Here is a 23130-nt window from a genome sequence, read left to right on the forward strand (position 1 = left end):
TAACTCTATAACACAGTTTTTTCTACTTTTACTGCAATACATAATCTGAGTAAGTCTTCCACCTCTGGAAATCACCAACAACAGTCGTGCATGGATACCTGCAGCAGTGTTTAACACTGAAAACACACAGCTCAGTTCATCGTTTCCTTGCAGCTCTGCTACAGTAGCAGATAACCTTTGACGTTACCTGCCGGTCACATCGTCTCTAAACAGTCCGCTCACAGTGAAGTCCTGCACGGATCAACAGATGTTAGAGTCCGGCGGCTGCTCGCTCCGTTTGTTATAAAACGCACACCGAGCAGATTAATGCGCTCACAGAGCCAATGTTTGCAGATGTTACCGCTCGGTGTTTGGCTAGCTAATAAGCCGTTAGCCTGTTAGCTTGAGCTTTGTCTGAAGGTACCGAGCGGCCAGCCAAGGTCCGACAGACACCGACACGTACCGCACATCCTCCGCTCAGTTTAACCGCTAACCCCCCGGTACCGGTCAGAGAGGAGTGTTTACTTTGTGCCTCGGTCCGGTGCGTCCAGTGACGGGCTCCGGTCAGTTTTTAATTAGCCTACATTAGTAACAGTTAATTTTGTTACGGTATGAACTTAATCATAGGAAAGGCAAAACAATATAAGACCTTTGTAACGAAATCCAAGACTTTATAAACGCAAGGCTTTATTAATAAGAATATAAATAAATAATATTTCTCCAAAGTTGACAGGTAGGCTACGTAAATGAATTCATTTCACAATTTCACCTTTCTACATCAAATCAGTTTACCTTTGCAAGCCCTGTCCTCCCTTGGGGAAACCCATAGATAATGGTGTGATAATGGTCTGGGGAAAGCCTGGTCTGATTGAGAGAGACGGCATTCATCCCACCTGGGACGGTGCCGCTCTCATATCAAAAAATCTGAACGAGTTTATCAGACATAAACCATGACAACCCAAGTTTGATATTAGTAATCAGAGGTGCAGTGCTACGCGCCCCTCTGTGCTTCCGTTGGAGCAGTCGCCCACTCATGGTCTAATAAGCACGGTGTCTGTCCCCCGGCTCAGATCGGTTAAATCAAAGGTAAACAAAAGATGCGCTATACTTAACAACCTAATTGGAATTAAAACTAATGCAATAGAACAAAATAGGAAAATTAGATGTGGACTATTAAATATTAGATCTCTGTCTTCTAAAGCAGTACTGGTAAACGAGTTGATATCAGACAATAAAATTGATTTATTTTGTCTTACTGAAACCTGGCTGGGCCATGAAGACTATGTTAGTCTAAATGAAGCCACTCCTCCCAGCCATATTAATACTCAAATTCCTAGAGGCTCAGGCGGAGGGGCCGAGGAAGTTGCAGCCATCTTTGATGCAAGCCTGCTAATTACTCCTAAACCTAAATTACATTATAACTCATTTGAAAGTCTTGTTCTTAATCTTCAACATCCAAAATGGAAAACATTACAGCCAATTATATTCGTTGTTATTTACAGGGCTCCAGGTCCGTATTCTGAATTTTTATCTGAATTCTCAGAGTTTTTATCATGTTTAGTCCTTAAATCAGACCAAGTACTTCTTGTAGGTGATTTTAATATCCATGTGGACGTTGACAATGACAGCCTTAGTACTGCTTTCAACTCATTACTGGATTCAATCGGTTTCAGTCAGAGTGTGCACAAGGCGCGACGCCTGTTTTAACCACACCCTCGACCTTGTGCTGGCATATGGTATTGAAATTGAGGATTTAATAATATTTTCGCAGAATTTGGTATTATCAGATCATTCTTTAATCACTTTCGAATTCTTACTACCTGATTATATTAAATTAGATAAAAGCTCCTACACCAGATGCTTATCTGACAGTGCTATAGCTAAATTTAAAGAAGATATTCCAACAGCATTCGACTCTATGTCATGCCTTAACATAACAGAGGACCTGTATGTTAACCTCAGTCCCTCTCAAATTGATGCATTTGTAGACGGTATTACGACATGCCTACGGACGTCTAGATAACCTTCGGCTCCCCTGAAAAAGAAGATGATGAAGCAAAGGAAACTAGCACCTTGGTATAACTCCCAAACTTCGGCAAATTAAAACAAATCTCGCGAAACCTCCGAATGTAAGTGGCGTTCCACCAAGGTGGAAGAATCCCGTTTGGATTGGCAAGAAAGTCTCAAAACCTATAGGAAGGCCCTAAGAAAGGCCAGATCAGACTATTACTCATCACTAATAGAAGAAAACAAGAACAACCCAAGGTTTCTTTTCAGCACGGTCGCCAGGCTGACAGATAGCCACAGCTCTACTGAGCCATCTATTCCTCTAGCTCTGAGTAGTGATGACTTCATGAGCTTCTTCAATGATAAAATTACAACAATTAGAGATAAAATTCATCACCTTTTACACTCAACTTCTAACGGTTCACCTTTAAACGAAAGTCGTTAGAAATAAAGACTAGTCTCGACATATACTTAGACTGCTTTTATCCTATAGATCTTCAACAATTAATGTTAAAGATATCCTCAGCTAACAGCCATCTACCTGTCTCTTGGACCCCATCCCACGAGACTACTCAAAGAAGCATTACCTGTGGTTAACACCTCATTACTAGATATGATCAATATGTCTCTATTAACAGGTTATGTACCACAGTCATTTAAAGTAGCTGTGATAAAACCTCTTCTGAAAACCAACCACCCTGGATCCTGAGGTCTTAGCAAACTATAGACCTATATCTAACCTTCCTTTTCTATCCAAGATCCTTGAGAAGGTGGTTGCTAATCAGTTATGCGATTTTCTACATAGCAACAGTTTATTTGATGACTTTCAATCAGGATTTAGAAAGAATCATAGCACAGAAGCGGCACTGGTGAAAATTACTAACGACCTTTTAACTGCTGCAGACAAAGGTCTTGTCTCCATTCTTGTTTTACTAGATCTTAGTGCTGCATTTGACACAATTGACCATTCAATCCTGTTACAGAGATTGGAACACTTGGTTGGCATTAAAGGAATTGCTCTGAGTTGGTTTAGGTCCTATTTCTCTGATCGATCTCAATTTGTGAATGTTAATGATAAATCCTCCAAATGCGCTAAAGTTAGCCATGGGGTTCCTCAAGGCTCAGTGCTTGGACCAATTCTATTCTCCTTATATATGCTTCCTCTAGGCAATATTATTAGAAAACACTCAATTAACTTTCACTGTTATGCGGATGACACCCAATTATACTTGTCAATCAAACCAGACGAAACCAGTCAGCTAGCAAAATTTCAAGAGTGCATTAAGGATTTAAAATCCTGGATGACCTATAATTTTCTGATGTTAAACCCTAACAAAACTGAAGTTATTGTGCTGGGCCCTAAACACCTCGCACTTCATTATCTAGAGATATAGCTACTCTGGATGGTGTTGCCCTGGCCTCCAGCACCACTGTTAGAAATTTAGGAGTTATCTTTGATCAGGATATATCCTTTAATGCCAATCTAAAACAAACCTCAAGAACAGCCTTTTTTCATCTTCGTAACATTGCCAAAATTAGGAATATCCTGTCTCAAAACGACGCTGAAAAACTAGTCCATGCATTTGTTACTCGTGCTACGGCTGGACTATTGTAATTCCCTACTGTCAGGTTGCTCAAATAAGTCTCTTAAGACTCTCCAGCTGATCCAGAATGCTGCAGCGCGTGTTCTCACAAGAACTAAGAAAAGAGATCATATTTCTCCTGTATTAGCTTCTCTGCATTGGCTTCCTGTTGAATCCAGGATTGAGTTTAAAGTCCTTCTCTTGACCTACAAAGCTCTAAATGGTCTAGCAACAACATCAATATCTAGAAGAGCTCCTAATACCCTATTGTCCCACTAGAACACTGCGCCCCAGAATGCAGAGTTACTGGTGGTACCCAGAGTCTCTAAAAGTAGAATGGGAGCTAGAGCCTTAAGTTATCAGGCTCCTCTCCTATGGAACCAGCTCCCGATCTGGGTTCGGGGCAGAAACTGTCACCTCATTCAAGAATGAACTTAAAACTCTCCTATTTGATAAAGCTTATAGTTAGGGGAGTGAGGAGTTGCAGTGTTCACCTAACTGGCCCAACTGCTTCTCTTCATAATTGTTAGATTAATAATACATAACAAAGTAGAGGGAGGCAGGCCAGCCAAGCCAGATCCGGCAGGGGGGAGAGTTCTAAGCCCGAAAAAGCTACCTCTCCTTATGACCTGTCTCTCTTAGTTACCTGTTATAGTTACGCTGTTATAGTCCTAGACTGCCGGGGGACTTCCTTCCTTTGACACACTGAGCTGCTCTCTCCTCTCCCTTTCTATTACTGTTTCTATTACTGTTACTATTACTATTACTATTTGTGTGCAGCCCGCCCCAGAAATGCTTGTTACTAATCCTAGCTTCTGGGGAGTTTACTCCCCGGAGTCCTTATGCTTTTTTTTCCCCCAGCGTATTTCCTTGGAGAACGTTGGCACCAAGACCCTGGTTGCAGCTGTCGCCGTGGTCCTGCTGCACTCCCTGCTGAGCTCAGCGATGCCCTGCAATGTCATGCTGCGTCCTGCTGAACCCTGCAGCTTCCCGCTACATCCAGTCACTGTTCCATTATTAATGTGACTACTATCGCCACTGTTCATCACACCCCAACCGGCTCGTCGACACACCACCAAGAGCCTGGGTCTGTCCGAGGTTTCTTCCCAAGAGGGAGTTTTTCCTCGCCACTGTCGCACTGCTTGCTCTTGAGGGAATTGTTGGAATTGTTGGGGCTTTGTAAATTATAGAGTGTGGTCTAGACCTACTCTATCTGTAAAGTGTCTCGAGATAACTTATGTTATGATTTGATACTATAAATAAAATTGAATTGAATAGATATATGGGGAAAACCAACCAAACGGGAATGAGGGAGGAATAACACTTGCATCTGATGCTTTCGTTTTACTATCAGTAGCCGATATCCCCGCCTGACATTAGAGGAAGGAACCCGACGCTGTGATTGGTCAAACTCTTTAGTTATTTTTTTCCAGCATGCTTGTCGCTGTTTTAGCCATACATTTTAGCTGCCTACTATCATCAAGTTAGACTGAGACGGCTACCGCACGTCAACGAGTCAACTCAAAGCAGTTTCCTGATTTTCGCGTAGTTTAAAGTGACAAATCGTATTTTGATGAGACCGTTTTTGATGTCAAAATGCGTATCTACTACGCAAAATGCGTACAGGTTGGCAGGTCTGATGTTGTGTTCTGAGTGGATAAGAGAAGAAAATTACAGACAAAGCAGACAAAGCACAGAAACTTTAACAGTACAGGTTCCCCTTCCTCCTAGGCTTATATATTAAATAAATATTCTCAGCTGCCGTGCAAAGTAAGATGTTAATCGTTTTGGATTAAAGTCAGGCCACAATCACAATTTATCCTGCAGAGGACATGAAGGATTCAGTGTTTCCCACACATAGACTATTGTGTGGCGGTGAGCCTCACTAACGATACCGGCCGCCACACATTGCGTTTTCATTTGTTTTTTAAACGCTATTTAAAACACGTTCTTCTGCATTTCCTTTCCCTGCTCTCCTCTGTCTCTCTGTCACTTGTGTCTCGCTCACATACACACACACAACTCCTCCCACCGTGCGGTGTTTGGTGTTTTAAGCCCCCAATGTCGACTTTCAGGCAGCGCGGCAAGGTTATGTTTAAGGTTACAGTGAGGGTTAGCTGCCTGTAAGGCGACGTTGGAGGCTTAAAACACTATCGAGCCCACCGTGCACTCAGCGTCTGTCTCCATCAAGGAGAGAAGACTGCTGGCGAAATTCACAAGTTCACGAAAGGTTGGTATCTCGTGAACACCTTTTCACAATCACACATTCACAATCACAGAGCCGACTCTTAGCAAACAAGCGATTGCGCCTGCTTTAGAAAGTTAACTAGTCGCAAGTTTGCGGTAAAATGCAGTTGGGTTGTCGAGGTCAAAACATTATATAGCAGCTGTGAATTAAATAAATGTATTATAAATAATGTTGTCATGTTTTACTCTTACACTGATTGCTGCTTCAATCCAGATGAGTATTTAAAACTATTTTCCATGACTGAAAAAGGCACGCGTTGAGGATGAGGACCAGTCTGAACCGGAGGTATCAGTCTGAAACAGAGCTGAACATTCCGACCAGTGTAATTAGTTATGTTAATCATTTGTTTACAATATGTTCAGGCTTCAACCAGTGAAAGACAGGGGAGAGAAAGACATAGATTCATTAGGCATTGAAGTAGGAGAGGAGGACAGCATCCAACTCCATGTCCTCCTCAGTTTTTTTTCCTAATCTGTGGGAAACACTGTGATTGTACCAAATTCCATGGCAATCCAATGGTTGTTGAGATATTTCACTCAAAACCATAAATGTCAACCTGCTGGTAGTGCTAGATGAAAGGTCGGGTTCAGCAAAGTCAGTACGACTGATCCTCTGGGGACCAAGAAAATTCATTGCAATCCATCAAACAGTTATTGACATATTTCATTGAAGACCAAAGTGATTGGGAACCATGGCTAAAAATGTAAAAAATGCAATCTGGGGTTTTGTAGAATCGTACGGTCGTTTCTGGTTATGGTATGCAACATAGTGCTCCAGCAGGAATACAAGAGGGGGATTTTCCATATATGGTATCCATCTCTGCACCTTTGTCCAAAACCAAAGATTTTCTAACACCTTTGCTCATTTTTTGTTCATCAAAGCCTTGAAAGTCCTCCAACTACAAGTCATTGTCATTATCAATGCAGAAAATTACCTGGGACCATTACTTCTGAAACCATGAATACCTGAAAACTTTCCCATTTTGTAACTTCATACAGGCCAAAGCAAATTTGATAGCAGCCAACCAACTGACCAGTAGACATCCTTGAGGCCCTAACATCAGCGGAACAAATATGTCCCTCCGTGACTGACCCACATTCTGTAAAAAGAAGTGCTAAATGCAATACTTAAATTTAACTATGGATATTGCAGTTATAAATACATTTATTTATGTGAATGCTCTGTGGCTTTGTTTTCAAACGTTACTGTATGCAATGTCAAATATTGGGTATAAAACTGTACTCATACATTATCCAAATATACAGTATAATAAATGACACATGACAGATCAGGAGGCTGCAGATAGTGAACTCTCAGAGGGGAAGCTGAGCAACTGTAGCAGAAAACAGCTAAGGATAGTAAACCCCCAAACTCACAACTCCCACACACCCCCTCATTCCCTTCCCAATGAAACGGGAGCCGTCTGTCTCCCCTGGAACAGATATTAGCCCCAAGGTTTATTTAATTTGATTAGCATTGAGGCTCAGAGGAGATGCTCTATCAGTTACAAATCCCTCCCTTGGCTATCACTCTTGATTCTGTATCAAGCTGCACAACCCATAGATTTTTCTGTCCCCATACTACAGAGGTCCATGTGCCTATTAGCGAGCTGAAGTCGGCAATTGATATGTGATACGCAGATGGGAGCATGTCTCTATGGACAGATTTGAAGGCTGCTGTCCTGGTGGATGACATCTCGTTACAAGCAATACATTCACTGTCAACAATGGGTGTCACATGGAAAGTACTGTGGCTGAAGACGAGTTTGGTGGATGCCTAATAAAGACATGTTTACTGTTTACCACTGCAGTCACAGAAGTAAACTTGATAGTTATTATTTTTTTAGGATAGAACTGAGTAAAACGGACAAGAAAAAATCCTGAAGTTGCAGCATTTGCATTGAATTAAACATAGGCACAAGGCTTTTATATTTAATGATATTCACTTTATTGTAGTTTTAATAGGTGTTTGGGCTTCCTACTAGAACATTTTACATGTTTTAATGTTAAAAAAACATTTTTCTCATACTGTCTGTCTGAATATACCTGTATTCACCCTCTGTCTGAAACGCTCCGTTTTAGCACCCGTCTCTCTAAACCCCCCTCCCGAAAAGGCCCAGTCTGCTCTGATTGGTCAGTGTGTCGAGGTCTTCCACATCTGAACTCTTTGAATCTCTGTACTGTCATTTCAGCCGGGGAATAACTAGGGGAATAACTATAACGGCACTGTAGCAGCAATTTCTACCTACAGTACAGGCCAAAAGTTTGGACACACCTTCTCATTCAATGCGTTTCCTTTATTTTCATGACTATTTACATTGTAGATTCTCACTGAAGGCATCAAAACTATGAATGAACACATATGGAATTATCTACTTAACAAAAAAGTGTGAAATAACTGAAAACATGTCTTATATTCTAGTTTCTTCAAAGTAGCCACCCTTTGCTCTGATTACTGCTTTGCACAACCAGCTTCAGTCTTGAAGGAGTTCCCAGAGATGCTTAGCACTTGTTGGCAGTTTTGCCTTCACTCTGCGGTCCAGCTCACCCCAAACCATCTCGATTGGGTTCAGGTCCAGTGACTGTGGAGGCCAGGTCATCTGGCGCAGCACTCTCCTTCTTGGTCAAATAGCCCTCACACAGCCTGGAGGTGTGTTTGGGGTCATTGTCCTGTTGAAAAATAAATGATGGTCCAACTAAACGCAAACCGAATGGGATGGCATGTCGCTGCAGGATGCTGTGGTAGCCATGCTGGTTCAGTATGCTTTCAATTTTGTATAAATTCCCAACAGTGTCACCAGCAAAGCACCCCCACACCATCACACCTCCTCCTCCATGCTTCACGGTGGGAACCAGGCATGTAGAATCCATCCGTTCACCTTTTCTGCGTCGCACAAAGACACAGCGGTTGGAACCAAAGATCTCAAATTTGGACTCATCAGACCAAAACACAGATTTCCACTGGTCTAATGTCCATTCCTTGTGTTTCTTGGCCCAAACAAATCTCTTCTGCTTGTTGCCTCTCCTTAGCAGTGGCTTCCTAGCAGCTACTTGACCATGAAAGCCTGATTCGCGCAGTCTCCTCTTAACAGTTGTTCTAGAGATGTGTCTGCTGCTAGAACTCTGTGTGGCATTCATCTGGTCTCTAATCTGAGCTGCTGTTAACTTGCGATTTCTGAGGCTGGTGACTCGGATGAACTCAGCAGCAGAGGTGACTCTTGGTCTTCCTTTTCTGGGGCGGTCCTCATGTGAGCCAGTTTTGTTGTAGCGCTTGATGGTTTTTGCGACTGCACTTGGGGACATATTCAAAGTTTTCACAATTTTCCGGACTGACTGACCTTCATTTGTTAAAGTAATGATGGCCACTCGTTTCTCTTTTCATAGCTGATTGGTTCTTGCCATAATATGTATTCTAACAGTTGTCAAATAGGGCTGTCGGCTGTGTATCAACCTGACTTCTGCACAACACAACTGATGGTCCCAACCCCATTAATAAGGGAAAGAAATTCCACTAATTAACCCTGACAAGGCACACCTGTGAAGTGAAAACCATTTCAGGTGACTACCTCATGAAGCTCATTGAGAGAACACCAAGGGTTTGCAGTGCTATCAAAAAAAGCAAAGGGTGGCTACTTTGAGGAATCTAAAATATAAGACATGTTTTCAGTTATTTCACACTTTTTTGTTAAGTACATAATTTGTTCATTCATAGTTTTGATGCCTTCAGTGAGAATCTACAATGTAAATAGTCATGAAAATAAAGGAAACGGATGAATGAGGTGTGTCCAATTTTTTGGCCTGTACTGTATACATAGCATAGTTGTGACACAGCAATGATAACCTAGACCTGCTTTATAATTATTTTAAAAACACAGAAATATCACTTTTTACAATATGGGAGCTTTAAAATAGCTCTGGTTTTGTTGGTTCTAGCTATAGCAAACTTTATCCTGGGATATGTAAGCTGTAGATATGACTAACACATCAGCTGAGACAAAATACATCCTGAGGCAAATTTAATACAGGCTGATTTATTGAATAGGGTCACAGACTATATGGTCATTGACTTAATCCTATTAGTTGTGTTCTCCTTTACACTTTAATTTATCTGTCAAGAACGATTAGGGAAACATGTCCACAGCTGCTACAAGTCCACATCTTCAGCAGTCTGGAAGCTTAGCTGAAATGCACAATCAAGTAAAGGTAATGAAGCATGGCCCCCTACCCTTAGTCTGGTTATATTCATGGGAATCAACTATGAAACAAATAATTGTAAATAATCATACTGTATGTCATGATTTATAACAATGCATTTTGTGTATATTGAAGTTGAAAGGAATGCATCAACCTGATATAAAGGGAGGAAATTATTCTGAGGTCATGAACTTGGAAAGCTTGCCTTAAGTTTATAGCTGCACCACAAAGAAATGAAGTGATAATGATTTAGAGATCATCATTTCTGCATTTAATGTGCGATAATTTAATTATGCATGAGAAGTCCTCAATTAGGTAAAGAGGAGGCTCAGAGCAGATCACATACAGGTCTTTATATGTCAGTGTTACAATGTGTTACTACAACCCAGCACCCAGTTGTCCTGATAATTTACAAAACAAAAAGTTTTGTTAGTAGCTTCTCAAGTAACAGCAGGAAGCACTGAATGCAACAGCAATGTGTTTAAATTTCCTAAAGAATACATTCAGTGATAGAAAGAAAGAAAGAAAGAAAGAATTAAAGCTGCGAGCAGCGATGGATCGGGCCCTCGCGCCTCGGTGCGCGTCGGGGTTACCGGCGGACGCCGCTCCTTGCGACCGTGCATTTGCGCGGCACTCGGACGCCGCAAACCGTCACCAATGAAAAGGGAACTCCCCGCCGAGTTCAACGATAGCTCACACAAGACTCTACGTCATACGGTTCATTAGCTGTGAAAGGGGGCGTGGCTAAAGCATAGGGGGCGGGTCCAACCATCACCAAATAAAAACGATGCCTCTGCTGAGATGAATGATACCTCACACAAGACTCTATCTTAAATGGGTCAGCATATATTAAAGGGGGCGTGGCTCCAACATAAGGGGCGGGCCAAACCATCACCAATGAAGAAGGAAGTCTCTGCTGAGTTCAATGATACCTCACCCAAGTGTTTACATCAATTGGGCCATTAGTAATAAAAGGGGGCGTGGCTTGAACATAGGGGGTGGGCCAAACCATCACCAATGAAGAAGGAAGTCTCTGCTGAGTTCAATGATACCTCACACAAGGGTATACCTTAAACGGTTCAAATGTTATGAAAGGGGGCGTGGCTTATGCATAGGGGGCGGGCCAAACCATCACCAATAAAGAAGGAACTCTCTGCTGAGTTCAATGACACCTCACACAAGACTCTACCTTAAACGGTTCAAATGTTATGAAAGGGGACGTGGCCTGAGCTACTTGCCACAAGTAGACCACACATTCTGAGTTTCATGCAAATCGGATGATGTTTGTCATATAAGGCACATTTCATGTTGCCAGAGGGGGCGCTATGACCAAAAGTCAATTTTGGCCTGTAGGTGTCCTCAGGCCTGGACCCTTGTCCATCGTGAGAAATTCCGGGCAGATACAACAACGTACACTCAAGTTACAGCAACTTCTTTTTTCATCGCTAAACACTCAAAATGGCCGCCACGCCACGCCCACACCGTCTGACGAAAAGTTTTTCTTTAATAACTTTTCATCGTAAAGTGTTGGGATGGTACAGACCAAGTTTGAAGTCCATCGGATGAAATCTCTAGGAGGAGTTCGTTAAAGTATAGCACCTTGACTTTTAGGGCTACTTCCTGTTGCCACTAGGGGGCGCTATGACTTTAAGTAAATATCGGCCTTTATTTGTCCTCAGGGTAGGAGTCTTATGAATCCTGAAAAGTTTCGAGGTAATCGGCAACGGTACACTCGAAGTTACACCCACTTCCTGTTTGGCGCGCGAACGCGCGCACAAAATGGCCGCCACGGCCACGTCCTATGACGAAAAGTTTTTCTTTTAACAACTTTTCATCTTTAACATCTTAAGATGGTACAGACCGAGTTTGAAGTTGATCGGATGAAATCTCTAGGAGGAGTTCGTTAAAGTACGACATGTGGAAATGGCCAAAATCGCACTAATTTCGAACTTTGAGATCAAAATGGCGGACTTCCTGTTGGGTTTAGGGTATGGCTGTAATGACGTTTTTTGTACATCTTGACATGTTACATATGTGTACCAAGTTTCGTGAGTCTACGTTAAACGCACTGCAGGGGCTCAATTTTCTTAACTTTCTAGGGGGCGCTAGCGAGCCATTTTTGTGCGCCTATTCCCGAAACCCTTAAAATACGTAAGTTTTCACCAGACTTGATGCGACCGCCAAATTTGGTGAGTTTTTGAATATATTAAGCCCCTCAAAAAGCCAATTCATTTGACGGGAAAATAATAGAAGAAAGAAAGAAAGAAAGAAAGAAAGAAAGAAAGAAAGAAAGAAAGAAAGAATAATTCCTTCAGTTTCAATAGGGCCTTCGCCGCTGTCGGCGCTCGGGCCCTAATGATTCCTTCAGTTTCAATAGGGCCTTCGCCGCTGTCGGCGCTCGGGCCCTAATAATTCCTTCAGTTTCAATAGGGCCTTCGCCGCTGTCGGCGCTCGGGCCCTAATTAACTGTTTACACAACACAGTAACATCAGCTATTTAAATTAGCTGGATACATGTTTAAATGTAATTTGCTCTTACAAGTGTATCACCATGTGTATTTTGTCCATCGCAATTCCCTGCCAATAGGCCCCAAAACGTCCCAGTTAGAGAGTAAATGCCTTAAACATATTCTTTGTAAATCTTAACAATCATTCCCCAAAAGAACCATACAGGCCTTTCCCATATGCACAATCTAAATTTTCTTCAGAACTTGCCATTTTCAGTGTGTAGCTTGCTAGCTCGGAGGTTGTTGTTGTTTCCCAAAGCGACCAGAGTTTAGAACGGCAACACAAAGAAAGTGGAAGGGGAGAGACATCCGGCGGAACATCCGGCGGCGCGGGAACTATCCGGTAAATGAACCGTTGTCGATCCAGACTATGTGTTTTGGGACCCATATGCTGACCTGACTTCCTCGCTACAAGGATTGTCACGGTCTTATACAGCAAAACCCCCTGTCTCCTCACTTCCGGAGTAGTGGCTCTGAGTGTGTATATTGACGTGGATGGGTATTACAGTTGAAAACCCGGTGCGATGGCATAAAATGATACGCGAAAAGCAAAAAAAGTATGTTATACCACATAAAATTACTTAACAAATTGTCGTATTATTCATATGCCTTTTGTGAGCACAGGCTGGACAGCAGAGCACAGATGCAGAGACTCCGAAGATCCGGAAATATAGTATATAAAAGATCTCCTTTAATCTGTGACACCAGGAGCTAGGATATTACTTCAAAACAGAACTGAAAATAAGTTGTGAATAGAAGGAGTCATTTGTATTAATTAATCATCCCATTTGTCAACCACCTGATCTTTATGTTGCTGCCATACCCTTTCAAAGCTTATTCTCACTCTAAAAAGATTAAAGCAGCTCCCAGACCTTTTAAATCATAGATTTGCACAGAAACACTGAGCTCAACCCTCCCCCACACCAAGGCCTTTAGATGATACAAGCCATCAAGGTCACCTCACATGAACTAGCATCAAACACTCGACTAGAGCCCTTTCCTGTTAACTCCCCTGCTCAGTGATGCTGCAGTATGTACAGTGATTCTGGAAAAACAGCTGAATCCATGTAGAAACCAATTACCCTGCAGTCCCTGTTAACACAGCCAGTACAAAGCAGACACACATTCTACCTGACAGCCATACACAAAATACAAACAGCGTTGTTACTGAGAGCAGTTATACAAAGTAGTAATAGTATAGGCCACAGAGGAAAAATTAAACATATATAACTGTTTCCACCTGAGGCCATTGGCCAAGTTCTGAATGATTCTGCATGAATATGTTTAACCATGAATATTTACTGTGGAGTTTCATGTCCCATTATGGTGGAAAGTAACTATATAAACAAACAAACTACGTTTAGACGCACATAATATTCAGTTTTTTGCCCTTATTCCGAAAAAGAAGATATTCCGACTAAGCTGTTTACATGGCTAATGAGAGTGAATATTCAACTAATATTCCTGTTTACATGTAGCCGTGCAAAATACGATTTTTTTCAAAGTTTTGCAGTGTTGGCGGACTTGTTGGACCGTGTGAACACAGCGTCCCTCTTTCCTTCCTTCAAGCAGCTACTTGAAAAGGTCGTCGTAGCGATGTGTGGGCATATCCAAAAACCTACTGATATCCAAGTCTTTGATAATGTTTAAAAGTTGCTGTGTTTCTCCTTCTTATCGGGTGTGCAGTCCTGCAAACTGTTGGCTGGTTGGTTTGTAGCAATGCACAGAGCTGACTATAAGCCGTAAACAGGCAAGAGGCTGTAAACTGCGGTAAGAACAGTGAATGAGACGGATATTCCAAATGCGCTGTATACCTGTCCAAAGAATGCTTCTAAAACCTCAATAATACCGCAATATCCCACCTCTTAATCGGGAAAATGCTATATACGTAAAAAGTTTTTATTTGAAATATCCAACTGGAATATGCTGTTTACATGTCCTGTATCAAATTTGGAATATTGTCATATTCGGAATAATAGTGGAATATTGGTGTGCATGTAAACATACTCACTGTTGTACTTTAAAAGTTTTAAAGGGGCTTTTACTTTGTTTAAGCATTCCCATTCTGTGCTACTTTATACTTTGCCTTTTTGACATTTCAGAGGCAAATTAACATTTTGACATTTGACTGGGTCCAACACAGAAACAACATTAAAATAATATAATAATGTAACACTCTAGATTAAGCATATATTGCTAAGTGTACTCCTAAATGTTTACTTAAAGGGGCACCCCACTAATTTTACACATGACCTTCAGTTTAGTCTTCACAATGAGTTTTAACACAGTTGTATAATGTCTTCTGTGGTTTTGAAGACAGCCCTCCAATGTTTAAAAAAATAACCCTGATGATGTTATAAAAGACACTACTGAGTTGCATTATGGAAGCTGTAGGATCCAGTGTTTGTGGTGCTTGACCCATATTGTATACTAAAGGTTATAGGTTATATAGTTATATACGTAATATAGTTACTTTGACTTTCCCTTAACTTAATGGGAGGGTAATACAAAACTTCCTTCCTAGGTTTTTTCCCAATCACTACCGTCACAACTTCCGGCAGATTTTCATATTAAAAGCCTAACAGGAAAGAGGGGTATTATGTCCACTAAACCCCTAGAAGATTTTTGAAACGTGCTTCTGTTCCTGCGGACAGACCTGACAAAACATGACTACACAAATCATCATCATGATGTAGTTATTTTGGTATGAACATTAAAGCTTTAATTTGTAACTTCTTGATATTAAAAGGTCCGATGGTATGAAAATGTCACTTTGAGGTTTTGTAACATTAATATGAGTTTCCCCCAGCCTGCCTATGGTCCCTGAGTGGCTAGAAATGGTGATATGTGTAAACCGATCCCTGGGTATCCTGCTCTGCCTTTGAGAAAATGAAAGCTCAGATGGGCTACCTCCCCTTTCTCTGGTTTGCCCGCCCAGAGAATTTGGCCCACCCATGAGAGAGAGAGACATCATGGCTTTCAAACGAGCAAAGTGGCAGTTGGTCAAGGCCAAACCCCCACCCTCCACCTTGCCCCCCCCCCCTTCTTTCCTCCTCCTCAATAGCTACAGACACAGAAATGGCACATCCTAAGGAAAACTTGTTGTGGGACTGGCTCTAGTGGCTGTAATTCTGCACCAAGGCTGAATTTCGGGAAAGAGACTTCAGATACAGTATTAGGGGACCACTAAGGTCTATATAAAAGAGACTTCAGATACACTATTAGGGGACCACTAAGGCCTATATAAAAGAGACTTCAGATACAGTATTAGGGGACCACTAAGGTCTATATAAAAGAGACTTCAGATACAGTATTAGGGGACCACTAAGGGTATATAAAAGAGACTTCAGGTACAGTATTAGGGGACCACTAAGGTCTATATAAAAGAGACTTCAGATACAGTATTAGGGGACCACTAAGGACTATATAAAAGAGACTTCAGATACAGTATTAGGGGACCACTAAGGTCTATATAAAAGCATCCAAAGAGCACCATGTCATGGGACCTTTAATGAACGTTGGTTACATTCAAGCCGGGGGGGGAGGGGGCTTCGGTCTGGCAAGGCTTGTATCATGTGGACACGCCGATAACCTTACTTAGAATTCCTCATGGGGGCGGCAGAAAATACGCACTATAGCTTTAAACTTTAAACACTAAACAAATTTTTATTTTCTTAAACATTATTTTTGGGCATTTTAGGCCTTTTATTTGTATAGGACAGCTGAAGACATGAAGGGGGAGAGAGGGGGAACAACATGCAGCACGGTCTGAGTCGAACCCATGGCCGCTGCGTCAAGGAGTTCACCTCTACTGTATATACCCACCTCTACCCAGAGTTTTTTTTTACGTTTCTTCATTCGGATCCATTTGCAATCCATTCCATTCTGAATAAACAAACAGCGCAGTTTACATGCTTCGTCCTTGTTGCATTATTCATTAAGATAATTCTTTCTGTAGTTCAAACAACTCAGAATTGTAGTTGAGAACGTCAGTTTAAATTGGGCTCGGGCTCATAATTATAGTTAATGTGTCGGTACACAATGTACACGGGCTCGGGTAGGGTCGGGTTTGATTTTTTGGGCCCGATCTAACCTCTAATAGGAAGCATAAGGAGAGTGAAAGAATGATGAGGTGAGACGACCATGTTCCTACATTCGAGTCTCATCACTCTGATCCCACATGGTTTCAGTGTGAAGGAGATAGAGTACAAGACTTCTCTGTCACAGAGATTGCAAAAATCAAATCAAAGAAACAGAAAGACCTTTTGTAGAAATGTGCGGAAAGGAAAATGAGGAGAGGGGAGAAGAGCAGTGAAGAGAAAAGATGGGAAACGTACAGGAAGAGAAGAAGAAAGGAAAAGGGGAACATGATGTGAAGTGTGAGAGGAGGAGGAGAACTAAGATAAGGAAGAGACAGATAAGATAAAGATGGAAATGGAAGGTTTGGAAAAAAATGATGAATGAAAATAAAAGCAGGTAATGCAGAAGAGGAGGAGAACGGTTATGACAGGGGAAGAACAAGAAGGACAGGATGAGGGGAGAGGGGATGAAAGGGAGGGGAAAAACAATGCAACCGTAGAGGATAAAATGGATGAGGGGTATAGAGAATCAAAGGGATAGAGGGAAAGGACAGTAAAGGAAATGAAAGGATAGGATAACAAAGGATAGGAAAGGAAATTACAGAAAATTTGTGGAAATGAAATAAAAGAAAAGTAGAGGAAAGGATTAAGATAGTAATGTAATGGACAGTGGAACATAGATTTAAGTATAGAAAAGAAAAGAAGAGGAAAGGAAAGGCTAGAAAAGTTGAACAAGCGAAGTAGAGGAGAGCAAAGGAAAGAATAGGAAAGTAATGGAAAGGAAAAGAAAGTACAGGAAAGGGTAGGACAGGAAAGAACAGTGGAAATGAGAGGAAAGTGAAGGAAAGAAAAGGAAAGGAATGGAAATAAAAAGGAGGGGAAAGTAGAGGAAGGGGAAGAAAATGAAAGGTAGGTAAAATGAAATGATAGGAAAATAGAGAGAAAGGAACACACAATAGAGGAAAGGAAGGAAAAGAAAAATAAGGGGCAAGAGGAAAGGGAATGGTGGAAAAACAGGTGAGCAGAGGCGTGTGACCAGGGCACACAGAGGGCTGATGAGGAGATGAGAACAAAAAAAAAAAAGACAGAGGCAGAGTATAGAGTGATTGGTTAGAGGGGATCAAAATGTACAGTGAAACAGAGACAGAATAGCAAGACTGGATGATGTGTCCTTATCTGGTTCAGAAGCCCAGATTTCCAGACTGACAGCTGGCAAACTCCCAGTTATCAAAGTGGAGACCAGAGTCCATCCACTCCAGCCTCTCCTCACCTCCTCCATCACACCATGCCAACCTTAAGGGCCCTATTTTAACGATCTGAAACGCAAGTGTGAAACGCAAAACACAAGTAGCTTTGTGGGCGGATCTCGGGCGCTGTTGCTATGATACCGGCGGGATAAATGACTCTTGCGCCCGACACAAATCTAAAATGGGTTGGTCTGAAGTAGCTAGGTGTGGTTTGGGCGTAAAGTGAAAATAACCAATCAGAGCGTCATCTCACATTCCCTTTAAGAGCAGGTGCTCTTTTTCCATGGCGGATTGCTATTATGATGGCGGATTTGCCTGGCGCACGCCAACGGGAGCTGTCCAGGATGCAGTAAAGTAACGGTACAGATCCATATGTCCGACACGACTGAAGCGTGGTGTCGCGACGTCATACAGCCATGGTTGATGCTCCACGCCCCTAACCAGCAGCTGATTGGACGAATTCGTGACGTGGGTGTAGCTACTCAAGAATTTCAACAGAGTGTCATGGCGGCTTGTTGAGAATACAATCTCGTATTTTACAAAAATAGTTCACCGAAATGTGTTTCTGAAAACATTTTAAGTGAGAAATAGGCCATGCAGTTGCTGAATCTGTCTTCATTTTAGATCAACAAAGGTTAGTTTGAAAGATTTTCGTCTACTTCTACTGGATAGTCGCGTCGCGTTCAACGCGATTCATTTGCATAAAGCTGGGCATCGGCCAGCTTCTTGACGCGCAACATTTTCTCAAATGCAGCGCCGCCTTATACTGTATCTGAAGTCTCTTTTATATAGACCTTAGTGGTCCCCTAATACTGTATCTGAAGTCTCTTTTATATAGGCCTTTGTGGTCCCCTAATACTGTATCTGAAGTCTCTTTCCCGAAATTCAGCCTTGGTGCAGAATTACATCCACTAGAGCCAGTCCCACAACAAGCTTTCCTTAGTATGTGCCATTTCTGTGTCTGTAGCTATTGAGGAGAGGGGGGGGGGCAAGGTGGAGGGTGGGGGTGTGGCCTTGACCAACTGCCACTTTGCTCATTTTAAAGCCATGATGTCTCTCTCTTTCTCATGGGTGGGCCAAATTCTCTGGGCGGGCAAAGCAGAGAAAGGGGAGGTAACCTTGGTCCTTATGACCTCATAAGGAGAAGATTCCAGATTGGCCCATCTGAGCTTTCATTTTCTCAAAGGCAGAGCAGACATTTGTCACGGAAGGCTGGACTACAAAAGAGCTGTGTGGAGCAGTTTGTGAACAATGTTTTCTGTTGGAGATGGTAAGTCCCTTTGGGGTGGACTTTGGGCTTCTTCACTTTGTAAACTAACACGCACAAAAAAAAGATATATAGAACACAATCAAAGGAAAGGGAAAAGTCCAAAAAGCATAATATGTGCACTTTAATCTCAACATGCACCATGTAATCTCAACATTGTGATGCTTGCGGGGGCAGCAAAGTGGATGTAAAAAACCTTGTTTTAGTCTTTCCCCAGTGGAGGCACAGAGGAACAGAACCAAACAACACACATCACCACCCAAACACTTATTGAGCAGGGAGTGACAGGCCACATAATTGTGTCTCTTAAACATGTCATGTACTTCCAATTTGCATGACAGGGAGGGCTGAGAGGGCCAGACACCTCACAATGTGTCTTTGTATTTAATGAACGGTTGGCATCCCTTAGCATCAAACCACAGCAACATCACTGTTGCATTGTTCATTGGTCTGAAAATGTGTGTGTGTGTGTGAGTGTGTGTGTGTGTGGGAAGGGGGAGGGGGTGGTCAGGCAGCTTTTGGGAAAGGAGGAAAATCCATTAATATTAAAGGTTTCCATATGAGTGTGGAGTTCAGTGGTTTGATGTGTGCATGTTTCTCAGTGATTACTGACACTGAGATGAAACTTTGCGGACAAGAAGATGCATAATTCACACAGGACTCACATTGTCTGTTCTGAGCTTCTTGGCAGGGCAGCCTCCATCCACAGGATGTAGCATGTAATACAGCCGGACTTTGTTGGCGTGTTTCCGACTCTGAAGGAGAGAGAAGGACAAAAAAGTTAGTAATAAAGTCATTTAAGTGGTAGATTCTTGTTTTGATGTTTCCCGGTGATGATGTCTCTCCACAGTTGTCAATCAAACAACTGTGTTGTGTTTTTTTCTTGAATGTATTAGAAGGCACTTTATAGAGCATACATGCCACAATTAAAGTATGTTTTAATAATCATTTGCCATGCCCTCCCTCACTCCTCCCTGGCACATTTCACACAGAACCATAACTATGTTAGCTACATTGAGAGCAAGGGGGCAGGGTCCAAGGGAGAGTAGATTTTTATATTGAACCCACTTCACAAAATCAAGGTTTTTAAAGGCCCTATATTTCATATTTTTGTATCAAATGACTGGAAAAACTATGTGACACTATGAAAGTCGCTTTTACAGTAATGACAAACCTACAGAGAATTATCACCTGAATCTGCAGCTCCGCTCAGCTTTAAAGTGAGTTTCAGCTCACTGTTTAGCTGTCTATTCCACAACTTTACTGTTTTGGTTAACTCTCGCTGTTCTTATTGTGTCTTTTTTTAAACACAGCAGGCAGCTGTTTTCATCGAAACAGCTCTAAAAACCCACTGTACACTACCTGTTTAGCAACAAAAGCGGACAGAAACAGCTAGTCTCAGTTTCACCATGACGTAGGTCCCCTTCAAGGCCATATTAACAACATGCTGCATTTGAGCATTAATTATTTGAATATTATTTGAATATAAAAAAAAAAAATAACAACTGGAATTTGAATGGTATTATAGAGGAAGATTGACAACTCTAATCTAGACCTGCTCTATATGTGTCCTGAGATAACCTCTGTTATGATTTGACACTGTAAATTAAATTGAATTGATTGCTGATCGTCATGAATTTGACTGTTTTTGCGATGAGGCTCATTTGGCCAATTTAGTGCCAAATCTATGCATCATATACATACAAATAGCAGGGGAGCACCGAGACGCCATATATCTGCTTGGCAGCGCAGTTAGGGGTGACTTTCACCCTTTGCAGTTGCTTTGAGAATTACACATGACATTTCTTTTTGTCTTTTTCGTGCAGGTTTAGTGGGCCACAAATCTGCGCAATCCTTTTGTGATTTTACCTGTTAGTATGTGTAAGGCTGGTGGAGTCAGTACCCTGTTGCTGCGGAGTATAAACACTGGGTAATCACCGTCATGTACTATTGATATTGTAATGAAAAACTTGTTTAGTGCCTACACACTGTCTGTAATGGAAATTATTTGAAAAAGTCACACATTATTTACTCTACCTTCTACCCAGAGACAGTTCAGAATCGTGATGCCCCAACTCAGAGTAGTTTCCTGTATCTGTGTCACGTGGGTTTTTGCCACGGCCACACCTCTTTAGGAGACTAGCGGCAGGTCCTGATTGTATTCATTCCAATGGGAGAAGTAAACGTGAACACAGGTTATGACCGGTTATTTAGGCCCATAATCATCGAAGTAAATATTGGACACCTTTTGAACAAGCCACATATCTCCTGAATATTCTGAAACTATTTTTTTTTTTTTACACAGACACATTAGGAGAAAATTAACTTTGTTCCAGACCTGTTTCTGTCTCAGGAACAAACTCTCATGAAATCTGGCAACTCAGACACCTCCACTTAAGTTTGAGAACTAATTTTCGTACTGCTAAATATGGATTTTAGTTTTGTAAATATCTAATGTTAACAAAGTAAAGTATTAGTAAATTATGCAAATATAACTTTATCATCCACACAACGTTCACTATACTTTCAAACGAGGCCACGCCTGTTTAGGAGACAGGAAGTGTGGACCGTTTTATACAACTGGATCTTGAGTTATAGAGAATCTTTGCTCTACCTGAACATGGCCCTTTGCCTTTCTTGCCCTTTCCAATACACTCTCCTTTTTCAAAGATCTTTCATCCGTTTGTGCCAGGTAGAGGTCCCATTAATAACAGAAAAAGACTGTCAAATGAAGTGCACACTGCCACTCCCTGCCAAGGGGTTTAATTGATAATGAGTGCTCGGCTCACTGAGGGTGAAGCAAGAGCCTTTTTTTACCAGCAGACCATCGATCCCCCAGGATCTGATTGTACAGCCACGACAGGATTTGGAAGGACAGATTAGTTTATCTGAACATTATTCTGCTTCACAGGGAGAGGCTTTGCATGTCAAGAGAAGTGATACAGAAAGAGGAGGGGAAAGCTTCCGTGATATTGTCATTGTACCAATCGTCAGGGGGAAGCCACAGATGAGAGTTTATAGTTACAAGATAGTGTCTAGTGAGGCATGTAGGAGTGTGGACAGGTGCCCGGTGTGTTTCTCTGTCACGCAGAAGGACAGACACCGGCATCTCTTCACAAGGGCATGACAGACGAACCAATCTTGCCTCGCCCTTGCCTGGGCTGAGAGTGAGGCTGCAGGAATCTATTTGTCGTGCCTGTCTGTTTGTTTTGGCAGAGATACCGCAACGTGAGCTCTGCTGCTTCTTTGAGGAAAGAAATGACCCAGTTTGAAAAGCATGAAGAATACATAGCATTAAACTGACTATACTTTTAATTAACACAGTTTATTTTAAACAAGTAATCCTGCATTGATTATGAGACATTTCGTTCAAATGAACAAGAACAAAGCATTTTTTTGCCTTTATATAAAACACCAGTCTTTTCTACTTGTATTTTGGGAATGTAAAGTTCATATTTCATTACCCGTTGAATATAACATGCTTGCTTTAGCAGAGATGTTTCATACTCTGTATGAACAGAGAAGAAGAAAAATAAGAGCATTTGAAATTCAGATTCTTTCCCCTACCTACCACTTAATAGCCAGAATATAACGATAAAATAACGTTTTCTTTGAGCAATGGCAGTCAGCTTTGTACTGTTCAAATGGTTTGTTCCTGTGCTAAAAATATGATTTTTTGATCTCTTTTGCCATGGGATAAGAGATAATGATATGAAATATATAAAATGCTTTCCCACATCATGGTGCACAGGGACAAGACAATTGATCACAGTTTAACATTTCCTGTGAGGTCACTGCCAATAGCTACCACAGGGACACCATTTGCCGCAGGCTGGGCTTTGATTCACCACCGGAAATCATATCAGTGCTTTTTTTTTTTAAACGTGCAAACAATTGCACTAGTTCCCAAACGCATTATTTGTTATGTCATCCTAAAGTACCTTTTTAGACACTGAGGTGACATCTATTCTTTGCAGCAGAGAGCTATTTGGGTTTCTGCAGAGCAAACACTCCATCTCCA

The 23130-nt window shown here is 41.7% G+C and overlaps 1 protein-coding gene across 3 annotated transcripts in view; it reads right to left on the reverse strand.

Annotated features, from left to right (window-relative positions):
• The window catches only part of zmat4a (zinc finger, matrin-type 4a), a 277546-nt gene that overhangs the window by 164274 nt on the left and 90142 nt on the right, over nt 1-23130 (reverse strand). For all 3 annotated transcript variants that reach the window (XM_039804092.1, XM_039804091.1, XM_039804095.1), the window contains exon 3: nt 19775-19864. In XM_039804092.1, coding sequence (XP_039660026.1) covers nt 19775-19864 — 90 coding nt within the window. The remainder of the gene's footprint in view (nt 1-19774; nt 19865-23130) is intronic.

This window comes from Perca fluviatilis, chromosome 6 (assembly GCF_010015445.1).
Source record: "Perca fluviatilis chromosome 6, GENO_Pfluv_1.0, whole genome shotgun sequence".
Classification (NCBI taxonomy): Eukaryota; Metazoa; Chordata; class Actinopteri; order Perciformes; family Percidae; genus Perca; species Perca fluviatilis.